The sequence below is a fragment of the Stegostoma tigrinum genome, chromosome 1 (assembly GCF_030684315.1).
Source record: "Stegostoma tigrinum isolate sSteTig4 chromosome 1, sSteTig4.hap1, whole genome shotgun sequence".
In the NCBI taxonomy this organism is placed as follows: domain Eukaryota; kingdom Metazoa; phylum Chordata; class Chondrichthyes; order Orectolobiformes; family Stegostomatidae; genus Stegostoma; species Stegostoma tigrinum.
In genome coordinates this window covers 180921624-180937621 of record NC_081354.1, presented here as the reverse complement: position 1 = coordinate 180937621, position 15998 = coordinate 180921624, and the positions used below count along the sequence as shown (strand labels likewise).

General features: G+C 40.6%; 1 protein-coding gene across 3 annotated transcripts in view; it reads right to left on the bottom strand.

Moving 5' to 3' along the window:
• Window positions 1-15998, bottom strand: part of LOC125454992 (dedicator of cytokinesis protein 2-like) — a 1138509-nt gene that overhangs the window by 150327 nt on the left and 972184 nt on the right. For all 3 annotated transcript variants that reach the window (XM_059650434.1, XM_059650430.1, XM_059650433.1), the window contains one exon: window positions 3319-3359. In XM_059650434.1, coding sequence (XP_059506417.1) covers window positions 3319-3359 — 41 coding nt within the window. The remainder of the gene's footprint in view (window positions 1-3318; window positions 3360-15998) is intronic.

The following is a 15998-nucleotide window of genomic DNA, read 5'->3' as shown; positions in this document are numbered from 1 at the left end:
CAGTGGTGAGAGTGTGGGGCAGACCGATTAGGCTTTTGTTGATCTGGCTGATAGCTGCACCATACATCATATGCTGGTTGAGTTCCTTTTCTGCTTTTGCCTTGTTTTCTTTAACCTTCAGCTTTGAACAATCTCTTGTTACTATCAATCCCTAGTTGCCACTTGAGATGCTATGTTCCTGAACCCCTGTATACGTTTAAGGAAGATCTGTAGCTCGGGTTGCGGTTGGTTCACCAAGCTGACTGGTTTTCATGCAAACGTTTCGCCTCCCTTCTAGGTGACATGGTTAGTGCTGTGTAGCCTCCATTGAAGCAGTGTTGTTCTGTCCTGCTCTGAATTTATATTGTCCAGTCCGTGACGGTGAGCAGTCTTGTTTCCAGTTTTGTACCATAATGGTATGTAGAAGGGATCCATTTCAACATGTTTGTTAATTGAATGGGTGGTTAAAAACCAGGCCTCCAGGAATTCATGCTTGTCTTTGTCTTGCCTCTCTGAGTACTGTGACTTTGTTTCAGTTAAATTGATGTCCTTCTATGTCGGAGTGAATTGAAATGATGGAGAGTTGGTCGTGCTATTGGTCATGTAGCCTGGTGGCACATTTCCCACCCGTCTGTCCAATGTAGAGTTTCTCACAGTTGCTGCGTGTTATTTTATATATCACACTTGTCCTGCTCATTGTGGGTATTTGGGTCTTTTGTCTTTGGGAGTAACTGCCGAAGCGTCTTGTAGTCAGTTCTGATGTTTATATGATAATTCTGATGTGATATTCATTCACAGTTTCTGTTTCCAGCTTGATATGAATACCTCTCTCTGAAGTCAAATCTTCTTTAGACTTAACAGGTCTGACAAAGACTCATCTATAATTCCAACAACAATTCTGTATCTTATGAATCCTCTTGTTAAAGTTTCACTAATATCCTCGATGGAAGCAAACTGCCCTTCTTACTGGTCTGGCTTTTCTGTGACTTCAGACCCACAGCAATGTGGTTGACACTTAACTGCCCTCTGGGCAATTAGGGATGGGCAATAAATGCTGGTCTAGCCAGCAATGCCCTCCTCCTGTGATTGAATTTTTAAAAATCGTCACAGCTTTCTACCAAACTGATCATTCAATGATCTCCCTAGATGATGAGTTCCTTTGTTAAATCTTGCTCTGTAAGAAATGTATTTGTTCTTGGATTAAAATAATTATCAAAAAGCTTGAACAATTTCTTCAAAGGTATCCTGTAGAATACAGTATTATACTTATTTGCTCAACTTGAGATTCAGCATTTAGTATTGAAACAATTCTGTATTTTGAAATTCTTTTTCCCAATATGTCTAATCTCAAAATCTATATTCAGTTTTGATATTAAATCCTTCTGTGCTTATTATTTCTCCTGCCAGATATTCTTAAAATTATGCAGTCTTCTTCACAGCTATTTTAACTTCTACAGTAACAGAATGCTGCTGCATGTCTGATTTTAAAGTTTCTAATTCTGCATTAAGACAATGCAGTCTTAAGCTTTTTCTTCGGAAGACTTTTACTTTTATGACTAGTTTTATTTTCCTTGTTTTTTTAAGATATTGAAGTGTTAGCTATAGGAATACGCTGTCTTTTTCTTCAAGTGAAGTTTCCAATTCTGTGTTATGGCAATACTGCATTTTATTGTATATCTGTACTGTCTACTGGGATGTCTTCCCACTTTCTTGTAGTCAAAATAGTTGTTTCTTGCCTTCTGCAGGTAAAATGAACACTTTCCCACTTTCTGCAGTGCAGATAAAATTCTCCTGCTTTCATGCCAGAAAAGTGATGATTTTCCTACCTTCTGTGGCCTAAAACGTAATGCATATCCATTTCTGTGACCTTAAGAATACATTTTAATGTTTAAAATCATGCTGCCAATATTGTGGTTTAGATTATTTCTCTCTGATTCTTATTACAGTCTTAAATATATTCTAATCACCTTCTTCTGTTTGGCTCCATCTTTAATAGATATGAAAATACAGATTTCTCTGAAATCTATATTTTGTATATATATTTTGTATACACTTTTGTCAGCCCTGAGATGTTTCTGATGCTGTGGCCTCAGTGTAAATAATATTGACTTTGCTGGTGTAGCTGTGCCTCAGGGTGTATGTTCACCGTGGTACATAAACTATTGTGAACAGCAAGTTACTCCTTTCTGAACTTCTATCTTTCACAGCCTGGCCCCTTTGTACTGTTAAAATTTCTCCCTTTACCTCCCAGGGGACTTTCACTTTATGCACAGCCAAACCTCAAAAGAGGGCTATGGTTTAGATGTGTCCTGACAGATTTTAAAATATGTAAAATCACATTTGCCTGTATGTTATACACATTTTTGACTGCTTTAGGGAATCAGCTGCACAGTGTAATTAAGAACTCCAGGCTAATGATCTCAGGACATGCGGTCAAACCCCATCATAGCAGCTGCTGCAATTAGAGTTCAATAAAAATCTGGAATTAAAATTTAGCTAGACCATTTCAAAAAATTAGCTGTAGCCATTGCCAATTATCATGAAAACACACCTGCTTCAAGTATGCCCTTTAGCAAAGGAAATCTGCCATCACTACTCAGTCTGACCCATGCATGACTCCAAGTGCACAGCAATGTAGTTAACTCATAAATTCCCACTGGGTAATCAAGGGTGGGCAATATCATCACCACCTTCTCAAGAGCAACTAGGGACGGGCAATAAGTGCTGGTCAAGATAGCGCTACAGCTCATTAGAAACAAAATAATTCAACAGTTTATGCGTCTGTTTTTTTGGAGAGGCCAGAAATTTAAAAAAAGTCAAAAATAAACTCAACGAGGGTTGCTTCTTTATGCCTTACTCACTACCACTGAGGTGCATTTAAGGAGCTTCAAGAAAAGCATACAAGGGGTCGAGAGATGGAAGGATGTCAATAGAGTGAGATAAAGTAAGTGCGAAGGAGCTTGGTTAAAGCATAAATGTTGTTAGCTTGGTTGGAACATAAACCAGGCCAATTAACCAGTTTCTGTTTCGTAAAACAATGTCATTTGGTGTAATAGATTGTCATTCTATGCAATTTGATGAAGTCTGTGCAATTACAAGGGATGCCAATGGACATGAAACATGCTGATTGTCAATGCAACAGCCAACAGATTTGAGGAGTTCTGCACTTGGAGAAGGTGTGAGATGAATGCAATTATTTCTTCTTGAAGGGACAAAAACAGGGCCACTCAGAAAATTCTCCAAGCAAGCACCGGTATCAGGAGAGTCTATGACTAACTCAGATTGATAAGGGCTCGTAAAAGTGAACGGTCTTGATTAATTGAGAATCAGCTCACTCACCGTATATACATCTCTTCTCGGTCAATGTCCTTGTAGAAATTCTGTGGAAGGGAAAAGGAAACATAATGAGCACCTTAGCAACTAAAACAAGTCAATCAAGGTTATCTTTTTCACAGTGGCCTAACTAAACCAGGGTGTGTCTTTGACCATGCAGGACATTTAGCCTGGCATTATGGGAATCATCAGCCCCGAATATGTCTACTTTACCAGAGGGGGGGAGAAAAAAAAACAAAAATATAGATGAGATCTGAACACAAAACCCAAGTTAAGATTTCAAGCCTCTGTTGTTCTGTCTGAGTACTGCCACTCAGGTAGATGTTAAACCAAGGGCTCACCTGCCTGTTCAGATGAATGTGAAGATCCCATGGTCAATGTTTCATACAGGAGCAGGAAATTATTTCCCCAGTAAAAACCAAAAGAACTGCAGTTGTCAAGAAAAAAAAAAGAAAGCGCTGGAAAAGCTCATCAGTTTTGGTAGCATCTGTGAAGAGAAATCAGAGTTAACATTTCAGGTTGAGCTCTGACGAAGGGTCACTTGACTCGAAAACATTAATTCTGATTTCTCTGCACAGATGCTGACCGACCTGCTGAGCTTTTCCAGCAATTTCTGTTATTATTTCCCTAATGCCTTGGCTACTCTTTACAAACAAGGACACTAAGACAGCTATCAAGGGATTCATCTGTCATGGACCAGACCCAACCCCCTCAAATTATATGAAGGAGATAGCCTAGACCCTACCTTTTTCTTACTTTAAAGGCAAGTGCCAGATGTTATGTTCCAGATATAATTTGATTGGTCAAACTACCAGGCTTGACTCAAAACACACTTTATTCATATAGTCTTGTTAAAATACAATAGAAGAAAGAAGAAATTGGAATTACATAACACTATTGGAAAACTTAACAGAATAATAGATGATTTAACTACTAAGCAGTAACTGTTCCAAGATAGTAAGATCCCATAAACACACCTTTGGCAGAGGCAAATTCGTAAAACAGATTGTCTCACATGCAATTCTATCAGCACGAAGGGTACCCCAGCTTTAGCTACAAAAGAGAGTGGAATAAGAGCTTCCATATCCAGCTTCAAGAACCAAGCAGCTGCTGCTGCACTGAAAAACTAAAACCAAAAATCCTGGTTCTGTGGGAGCTTGACCCCATCCATTCAGGCTGCTTCTATTGTGTTGAATTCAGAAAATAAATTCCTAAGGCCTCAAAATCTGTTTACTTTGAAGCAGACTGCTTGGTACATCTGTCTTAAATCCTCCCTTCAAACAAAAACAAGGACAAATACACCTCTTTAGGCCACAGTATTGTAAAATATCACATTGCTGTTTGTGGGAGCTTGCTGTGCATACAATAGCTGCTGCATTTCAGCAGTAACTACACTTCAAAAGTGTAATTGGCTATAATATTCTCATGTGATTCAATGTAATAATAAACCAAATTCGATGTTATTCCTACCAATCTATCCACTAAGTTCACCAAGCCAACTCCATCCTCATTTCATTATGCCTCTCTTTGAGTTAAACACAGTTGTTTCACACCTAAGTTTCTCATTCACGAACTGAGTATTAATTTCTATCTTGTTATGATGGTTTTGTCCGAAGGACTCTTTTGCTCAGAGGTCAATTATTAACGCGGTGGGCGTGTTGAATGCACTGCTGGCAGTGGCAGTGGAATCAGATACTGTAGAGACTTTTAAGCGACTCTTCCATAGACACATGGAGGATAGTAAAATGTAGGGTATGCAGAGTAATTTGATTTTAGTAGGATAATAGGTTCGTACAACATCATGGGCTGAAGGGCCTGTACTGTGCTGTACTGTTTTCTATGTTCTATGTTCTAAACTGCCTCATTACTCATTACCAGATCCAAGACTACCCACTCCCTGGTTGGTTCCATGACTTGCTGCTCGAGGGAACTACCCCAATGCACTCGATGAATTTGTTGCTCTTGCTATCCTTCCCACTTTGATTAACCCAATCACATAGAACGTAGAACAGTACTGCACAGTACAGGTCCTTTGGCCCACCATGTTGTGCCAAACTTTTACCCTAAACTGAAAGTCTATGTAACCTCCACCCCCACCTTATACCATCATCCATATGCCTGTATAGTAGCTGCTTAAATGCCCCTAATAAGGCCGACTCCACTACCCTCTCCAGCAACGCATTCCACGCCCTTATCACTCTCTGAGTAAAGAACCCACCTCTAACTTCTCCTCTGTATCTACCCCCACTCACTTTAAAACTATGTCCCCTCATAACAGCTAGCTCCAACCTAGGAAAACGTCTCTGGCTGTCACTCTATCTATACCTCTGATTATTTTGTTCACCTCTATCAAGTCACTTCTCATCCTTCATTCCAAGCAACACCCAGGAAAACATGAATACATAAAGTCTTTAAGCCTGTTCCATCGTTGAGTTTCCCTACATTATTATGGTTTCTTGGTCCAATATGACATCCACACATTCTTGTTTGTTCATTTTATTTTCTGGTAATAATCTGACCCATCACTGTCCAGCAAAATCCTACCATCTCCTTTATCTTTGATACAGCCCTAATTATGTGGTCTTTCAGGACTATGGTCCCACCATGATGCATATCACCTGGTTTATGTTGCAGTTTGCACTCTCAAAAGGTCTATCTGTAAACTGTAGCACATTGACAGATGTGATTATTTCAGGTGTACTGAACATGCTGAACATTGCACTTGTTGTCAGTCTGCCATTGTCAAATTTTAACTGTCCTTTAGTTGTCTGACAACTGGAAATTTAGAAAAGTAGTCAGTGACCAGGAGCAAACAGTATTGAGAATTAAAAATAAACTTGGGTTTTTGTGACTGATGGAACTCAGGAGTTCGTAGAAGTTCTTTGCCTGGTTGTGCTTGGCAATTCTGGCATAATTCACCATTCTCACATTCTCCTCGTTGCCATTGTTGATCATTAGCCAGTGCACAGTATCCAGTACCAGGCTTCTTGTTCTTTGTATGGCTATATATCATTGGTGCAGCTGTGACAATTTGGCTGGCAAAGAACTTCACGTAAAAACATTTTTCTCCCTGAACATATTACACCGCTTGAGATGTTTAGGTCAACTTTACGTGTCCAAAGGCACTTGAGAGTGGTTAGTACCTCATGTATCCTTTTACAAGAGCTGTCTATAGTAACTTCAGTCATGATCAAGAGCTGGATAATCCTCAAATTGGTTGCACTTGACCACAAAACAAAAATTCATGTCGCAGTCTTAAGCATATCTTCTACCTAGATGCTCATACCATCTACTTTTAAACCCAATGAAAATTCCACATTCTCGTTCAGATTTTGTAATCTGTAGAGTGTGCCTGAGGTAATTATTTTAGTTTGTGAATAAATACTTTCCATCAGTATTCATGGTAAACTCCACTAAAAGTATTCCAAAATCAATGAATGATCAAGGGTCAATAGGAGGAGAGGAAATAGAAACAATAAATATCATTTAAAAAAATACCAAGGAAACCAACACGGTTAAAAGCCAATCAGTGCCCTGGGCTTGATGGGATGCATCTAAGAATATTAGAGCAAATAACTATCAAAGTAATGGATGTACTGGTGCATTAATCTTTGAATAATCCCCAACATGTCCTAGAAAGTTAGGCAACTGTAATGTAATGCCCTTATTCAAAAAGTGAAAGAGACAAAAATACAGGTAACTCTTGGCCAGTTAGCGTGACTTTCGTTCCTGGGAAATTGCTAGAATCTATAATAAAAGATGTTCTAGTCAATCATTTAGAAATACATAACATATCAAGCAGAGACAGCATGGCTATATGAAGGGGAAATCATATCTGCCAAATTCATTACAGTACTTTGAGGAGATAACACCAGGGTACAAAGTACAAAGAACAATACAGCACAGGAATAGGCCCTTCGGCCCTCCAAGCCTGTGTCGACACATTTTTCCCTTCTGTACTAATGTTATCTTCATTTACAGGATCTGTATTTCTCTATTCTCTTCCTATTCATGTATTCATTCAGGTGCTTCTTAAATGCTGATATTGTGTCTGCTTCTGTCACCTCCTCTGGCTGTGTATTCCAGGTACTCACTACCCTTTATGTGGAAAAACGTGCCTCACATATCTCTTTTACACTCCCCCTCTTCTCCCCTGCACCTTGACTCCATGTCCCCTGGTAATTGACCACTCTACCCATGGAAAAAGCCTCATACTTTCTACTCTATTCATGCCATTCACAATCGCATTAAGTTCGATCAGGCTCCTCAACCTCATGTATTCTAGAGAAAACGAACCCAGTCTATCTAACTTTACAGATAAAATCTCCCAAACCAGGCAATATCCTGGTAAACCCTTTTTGTACCCTCTCCAAAGCATCCACATCCTTCCGGAAGTGTGGTGACCAGTTCGAGTGCATTGGGGTAGTAATATTCCAAGCGTGGCCTAACCAAAGTTCTATAAAGCTGTGGCATAACTAGTCTGTTCTTATACTCAATGCACATTACAATGAAGGCAAGCACACCATAGGCCTTTTTCACTACCTTATCTACCTGTGCTGCCACCTTCAGTGATCTGTGGACCTGTACACCCAGATCCCTCTGCATTTCAATACTCTTAAAGGTACTGCAATTCACTGTTTTACTTCCACCTGAACATGACCTTCTAAAACGTATCACCTCACATTTGTCCAGATTAAACTCCATCTGCCATTTCTCTGCCTATGCCTCCAACTGATCCATTTCCTGTTGTAACCTCTAACAGTGATAATTGGGAACCAGTAGAGGTAAATGATTTGGATTTCCATAAGGATTTCAATCAGACATGTGTGCATTAGGTTACTTAATAAGATAAGAGAACATGACGGTGGGGGGGGTGGGTGCTTTTATTAACATGGAGGAAGGATTGGTTAATAAGTGGTAGCGACAGACTTGGCATTAAAAGGGCGTTTTCAACATGACAACATGACAACCTGCAACTAACGTATGCCAAAGGAAACATTAATGGGGACACAATCAACACCAGTAAATATTAAGGATTTCAGTGATCCTCCAGGAAGGACATTATTAAAAGGTGCAAAAATTATTTACAAGAACATTACTGGGACTAGAGGGTTTGCGTTATTAGGCTCAGACATTTTTCCTTCGATGGTAGGAGGCAGGTAGTAGGATGAGCAGAGAGATCTCGGTGTCCATGTACACAGATCCTTGAAAGTTGCCACCCAGGTTGACAGGGCTGTTAAGAAGGCATACAGTGTTTTAGCTTTTATTAATAGAGGGATCGAGTTCCGGAACCAAGAGGTTATGGTGAAGCTGTACAAAAGTCTGGTGCGGCCGCACTTGGAGTATTGCGTACAGTTCTGGTCACCGCGTTATAAGAAGGATGTGGGAGCTTTGGAAAGGGTGCAGAGGAGATTTACTAGGATGTTGCCTGGTATGGAGGGAAGGTCTTACGAGGAAAGGTTGAGGGACTTGAGGCTGTTTTCATTCGACAGAAGAAGGTTGAGAGGTGACTTAATTGAAACATATAAAATAATCAGAGGGTTAGATAGGGTGGATAGGGAGAGCCTTTTACCTAGGATGGTGACAGCAAGCACGAGGGGGCATAGCTTTAAATTGAGAGGTGAAAGATATAGGACAGATGTCAGAGGTGGTTTCTTTACTCAGAGAGTAGTAAGGGAGTGGAACACTTTGCCTGCAACGGTGGTAGATTCGCCAACTTTAGGTACATTTAAGTCGTTATTGGATAAGCATGTGGACGTACATGGAATAGTGTAGGTTAGATGGGCTTCAGATTGGTCTGACAGGTCAGCACAACATCGAGGGCCGAAGGGCCTGTACTGTGCTGTACTGTTCTATGTTCTATGTTCTATGTTCTATGAGACTAAGGGATGACCTTATAGAGTGTATAAAATCATGAGGAGCATAAATAAGGCTTAAACTAGGTCTTTTCCCAAGGGTAGGTGAGTCCAAAACTAGAGGCCATAGGTTTAAAGTGAGGAGGACAGATTTAAAAGGGTGAACATTTTCACACAAAGGGTATTATGTAAATGGAATGAGCTGCCAGAGGAAGTAGTAGAGGCAGTTACAATTACGACATTTAAAAGGCATTTTGACAGGTACATAGTTAGAGAAGGTTGAGAAGGATATGGGCCAAACACAGGCAGATAGGACTGTGTCAGCCCGGACAACAGCCTGTGCTGAAAGGCATGTTTCCTAGCTGTATGACTCTATAACTGAAATGAATGTACATTTGCCAAGTTTGCAAGTGGTACAAAAATAGGCGGGAAGATTAATAGTGAGGACGGCCAAAATAGAACGTGCAGGAGAAACTCAGAGGTCTGGGAAATCTGTGTAGAGGGAAACAGAGCTAATATTTTGAAAACAGTATGACATTTCTTTGAAAGTTTCTCAATCATTTTCTGTTTACATTCTAGAGTACGGATTCAGCAGTACGTTACTTTTAAGTGAGTAAAATCCTTTACCAGAGGCGTAAATTCAAGACTAAGAAAGGTAAATGTTAAGACAGGTAGGGAGTCATGGGTTACAGGAAAACAAAGCAAAGCAAAGAAGTGGAATTGAGGATTATCAGATCAGCCATGATGTCTCATGGATGGCAAAGGAAACTTGACAGGAACAGAAATAGGTTGTATAGCATATGTGTTATAGTTATGGTCACCTGATTTTCAAAAACTCACTTCTGCCTCTCCATCAAAATATAAAATATGCTCACAAGCCAATGTTCCCTGCCTGACTTCTGGCTAGGAGTTGCAGCAAGATTATCGAAAATCCATTGCATTGCTGAGCATGACCGACTCTGAGGAGTGCTCTGAGGAGCCAGTAAAACCACATTTAATAAAGAAAGCAATTTCATACAGACATATTTCACAAATAAAAGAGAAAAAGCTCTTTAATTATTTGAAGAGAATTGTTTTAGGTGTCAGCCATAACTCCATGGGTGCCATTTTTGCTTCTGACAGAGAAGATTACGCATTCATACCTCATTCTTCCCTCAGTCTGAAACTCCCAGTTCTGAACTCAGGGAAGTCTGAACTGTTCAGAGGCACCATTTACAAATTAGACATTAAACTGAAGGCCCCATACGATGGATTTAAATGATCCCACGATACTACTGCAAAAAAAGTACAGCAGAGTTCCCTGCAGTATTTATGGGCAACATTTGTCTCACAAGCATCACAAAAAAAATAGATCATTTGGTCATTATAATGTTGGTCAAGTGGAAATTGGCTTTTTATATTCAAACCCTGATTGCAATTTATAGGTCCTTCTTTTTATTGGCTGCAAAGCATTTTGGGTGATCCTGAGGTCATGAAGTGCAAATCTCTTCACATTCTCTCCACTAGTCTCTCCTGTAGTGTGCAGGCTGGGTGGGTAACTATGGTCAATGTGGGTTTATAGAAAGAGGCTGGGATGTTCTTCAGAGCGTTGGTGTACACTCGATGGGCCAAATGGCCTCTGTAAAAACATAAGAACATATAGAATAGGAGCAAGAGTAGACCACCCGGCCCCTCAAGCCTGCCCCATCATCCAATTAGATCATGGCTGATCTTTTCATGGACTCAGCTTCACTTGCCCACCCGCTCACCATAACCCTTAATTCTTTTACTGTTTAAAAATCTATCTTTGCCTTAAAAAAAATTCAACGAGGTAGCCTCAACTGCTTCAGAGATAATGGGAACTGCAGATGCTGGAGAATCCGAGATAACAACGTGTGGAGCTGGATGAACACAGCAGGCCGAGCAGCATCTTAAGATGCTGCTCGGCCTGCTGTGTTCATCCAGCTTCACACTTTGTAGCCTCAACTGCTTCACTTGGTAGGAAATTCCAAAGATTCATAACCCTTTCGATTAAGAAATTCCTTCTCAATGCAGTCCTAAATTTGCTCCCCCTTATTTTGAGGTTATGCCCCTTAGTTCCAGCTTGACCTGCCAGTTGGAAACAATCTCCTTGCTTCTTTCTTGTCTATTCCCTGCAAATTTTATACGTTTCCATAAGATCGGCCTCATTCTTCGAAATTCCAATGAGTACAGTCTCAATCTACTTAATCTCTCCTCAGAAACCAATCCTCTGAATTATGGGATCAACCAGTGAACCCCCTCTGCATCCCCTCCAGTGCCAGTACTTCCTTTCTCCAGTAAGGAAGCCAAAGCTGTACTCTATCTGCACTGCAGGGATTAGAACATAGAACATAGAACATAGAACAGTACAGCACAGAACAGGCCCTTCAGCCCACGATGTTGTGCCGACCATTGATCCTCATGTATGCACCCTCAAATTTCTGTGACCATATGCATGTCCAGCAGTCTCTTAAATGACCCCAATGACCTTGCTTCCACAACTGCTGCTGGCAACGCATTCCATGCTCTCACAACTCTCTGTGTAAAGAACCCGCCTCTGACATCCCCTCAATGCCTTCCACCAACCAGCTTAAAACTATGACCCCTCGTGTTAGCCATTTCTGCCCTGGGAAATAGTCTCTGGCTATCAACTCTATCTATGCCTCTCATTATCTTGTATACCTCAATTAGGTCCCCTCTCCTCCTCCTTTTCTCCAATGAAATTCATGATCTCATTGCATGGCTCAATGGATTAATGTCAACTCTTACATCTTATTGGCATTTCTACTTCTGTACAACCATGCACATTAACTAATTATTGTGCTTTTATTGATCATGTTTTATTTTTGATTACACAAGTGCAGTTGTGTTCTTAGGACATTTGGTTTGAAACCTAATATAGATAAGTGAGTTAACTTCTGCCATTTGGAAACGTAGTTTAGTTTTATTTTATTTATTTACTCGTGGGACATGGGCACTGCTGACTGGCCCAGCATTTTTGATTGCTCATCCCTAGTTGCCCATATGAAGTTGGTGGTGGGCTGTCTTTTCTTGAACCATTGCAGTCCACATGCCATAGGTTGACTCACAATGCCCATAAGGAGGGAATTCCAGGATTTTGACCCAGCGACAGTGAGGGAACGGTGATATATTTTCAAGTCAGGATGGCGAGTGGTTTGGAGGGGCACCTGTGGTACATGCGCTGACCCTGCCCTTTCTGGCTGTAAATTGTCATGCGTTTAGAAGGTGCTGTTTCAGGATCTTTGGTGAATTTCATCAGTGCATCTTGTAGATAGTACATAGTTGGGGGGGAATCAGTGATGATAACACCATTGAGTGTCAAAACACCATGATTAGATTGTCTTTTAATGGAAATGTTCATTGCCTGGCATGTGTGGTGTCCATGTTGCTGGCCAATTGTCAGCCCAACATTAGTCCAGATCCCATTGCATTTGCACTTGGACTACTTACAATAGTCAATAATATAGTACATGTTGCATATTTAATGTAATTCCCATTTCGCGCAGGAACCAAGAGACCAAATCCCACCTCAAAAACTCAGCACTCACAATGGGTAGAAGACAAGAGCTGCATTTCCAGTTGTCGTTTCTTTGATATTTCTTTAGCTTGGCTTTCAGAAATGACAGACCTGACAATCAAGGATTCGATGGGACATAATTTCATCAGGTCATCAAAACCTAATATTCATTGGATGGCTGAACTGGTAACACATCATCCCTAAGCACTTCTGACCCCTTTCTGCTGTCAGTTACATCAGTGCCTATCTCACTGCTACATCAAACTGCCCACCTAAAAATGTATCAAGGGACAACCTAATGGAAGCAGTGTAAACATTAGGTTGTGTAGCACTCTCTCAACTAGCTTCTTCATGGACAAACCTGCGTTCACACAAAAGTCAGAATGCAGAGTACTTTTAAGGTTGAAAAGGAAAATTAGGTCATCCCAAAATTGAGTTTTAAAAAGTGCTGAGTCAGTTGGCTCTGGATAAGAGGTTCAAAATACAGAGATACCATCACTACATCAGAGCTTGGGACCCAAGGATAAAATGGTTTCAGACTCCATCTTAACTAGTCACATGGATGAAAATAGAAAACTCTTTGTTACCAAATAGTCTCATAGTGGTCCAGTTACGACGTGTCTGTCTGTCAACTGAATGTTTGCATTTAACAGTGTGCTGTAGGAAGTGCTCTGTTAGATGTTTACCCATGTTTAGTTAACATAAGTATAAAGAAACCCTTCCAACAGCAAAACGCACACAATGGGGCATTGAGCATAACAGTTAGCAAGTCACGTTGCAGTTGTATAAAACCTTAGTTCGGCCACATACGGAATATTGTTGATCTGGTCACCACATGAAAGGAATGATGTGGAGGTTTTGGAGAGGGTTCAAAAGAGGTTTAACAGGATGTGGCCTGGATTGGAGTGCGTTAGCTACAGAGAGAGTTGGACAAACTTGGATTGCTTTCGCTAGAGCGTCGGAGGTTGACAGGCAACTTGATAGAAGCGTATAATATAATGAGACGCATGGATAGGGTGGATAGTTGGAATCTTTCTCCCAAGACGGAGATGTGAATTACTAGAGGGCATAGGTTTAAGGTGGGGTGCGGGGTGGGGGCGGGGGGTGCTGCGGCGTGGTAGCTTAAAGGAGATGTGCGAGGCAATTTTTCCTCACACAGTTGGTGTCTGGAACATAGCCAGGGACGGTGGCAGAAGCACATACACTAGTAATGTATAAGAGGCAATTAGACACAGGCAAGCAGGGAATGGTGTTATGGTTGGCACAGGCATGGTGGGTTGAAAAGCCTCTTCTTATGCTGTACTGTTCGATGTTCGAACTGATTCCAAGTAATTTAAGGCATTCAATTATCTCTTGATAAATGATCTGAAACAAACAATTTATTTCATTTTGGCTGGCATGTGAGAGATGTGCTACTGGAATGCTGCAATGCCAGAAATGCCATCTTCCAAAGGAGATGCTAAGCTGCTAAATTGAGAGTTAAAATGAGGGCCCCTCCGCAAACAGTAGCTTCCTTCCCACTCGCTATCTTCTCAGGTGTTTAAAAAAGATTATACAATAGTGTCAAAGAACAGCGAGGGAGTTTTACCTGGTTCCCTCTGAGAACTGATCTTCCAATCAAAACCCCAGCATCTGCTAAATTAATTCTACAACAGGGATTATACTTCAACAAGAAAAACACTTTCAGACATCTTGAGATCGGGAGGCACACCATAAACACAAATTCTGTCTCAATCAGCATAAATGTATTTTGTTCTGAAACACGAGAGCTTTTTAAAACCTTGTCAGCCTTCAAAGCCTTTTGCCTTTAAAATCAGCTCAAGGAGACTTGCACAGCCTGTTCAGTGGAAGCTCACATTTGGCACCAAGTTGATGAGACTTGAAAAAATGCACTGAAATAAATCCAAGACTGAGTTGACAAAATTAAAGAGCACCTCATTAAAAGTCAGATAATTTGGGGACCTTTTAAAGGGCTCTCACCCAGCAAGTACATCTGGCTGAACACTGATTAAATCGCCAACTCTTCTTCACCCTTTTGCTTTTCTCAATGTCACTCTGTTTATTTTTGGTTGCAATAATTCAACAGATTTTGTTCTTCCTAATGCTTTTGTGAAGCTGAATGCTAACAATGAGATTCTAAAATTGTTGGGCTATTTGCAGTCCTTGGTCTGTCAACATTCTTGTCCAGAGAAGCCAAAGCTACTCTGAGGACAGTGTGAGAAACAGGAGCAGCAGTAGGTTCGTCAATCTGCTCTGTCATTCAATAATTATTAAAATTCATCCAGTAACACTACTTTCCTACCTACACCGCCACCCCCATAACGCTTGACTCCCAATGAGTCAGAAGGCCAGGGGCAAAAACCAAAATTCAGTGGCCAAAATATCTATAGTATAGAAACTGACCCATTTTTAGCCCTTGATGCTTCCATCATCACTCAAACTTCTTTCTTCATCTAACTCCAACTACGTACTCTTCAACTCCCTTCTCCCTTATACACTTATTCAACTTTATATTAAAATAAGCTGTGCTACCTGCCTGAATTAATCTCCACAGTAGCAAGTTCTACATTCTAACCAACCTGTGTAAAAGATTTCACCAAAATCCCCATTAGATGAGAAGATATCGGAGCAAAATTAAGCCATTTAGCCATTGAGTCCTCTCTGGCATTCGATCTTAGTTGGTATCTTTCTCAACATCATTCTCCTGCCTTCTCTCTCTAACTTACTGGTTTCCCAATTTGATTTATTATGGACTATCTTAGACTTCTGGCCTTTAGTGTTTCATCCAGTTGTGGGAGAAAGGGGGAATTGAGGTAATAACTGCAAGTAATCTAGAATCCCAGGCTAATATCCTGGGCCGCTGGAGGAATTTAGAAATCCAGTTCAATGTTAGTCACAGTAATCATAACCATAAACAATAATTTGCATTATTAAAAAAAATCTGGTTCACTCACATCCTTCAGGGAAGGAAATCTGCCATTCTTACTTGTTTTGGCTAATATGTGGTACCAGTAATATGGTTGACTCTTAACTGTCCTCTGACATGACCTTGGTAGGGTAATGAGGGATGGAAACACACAATTATAGGAGCAGGAGGATGCTATTCAGTCCTTCGAGACTGCTGTACCATTCAACATGGTCATGGCTTGTCATCCAACATGGTACCCTGTTCCCATTTTCTTCCCATATCGTACAATTCTGTTACCTCTTAGAACCCTGTATAACTCCTCTGAAACTGTCAATTTTGGCCTCAACTGTTTTCTGGGGCAGGGAATTCCACAGGCTCACCATTC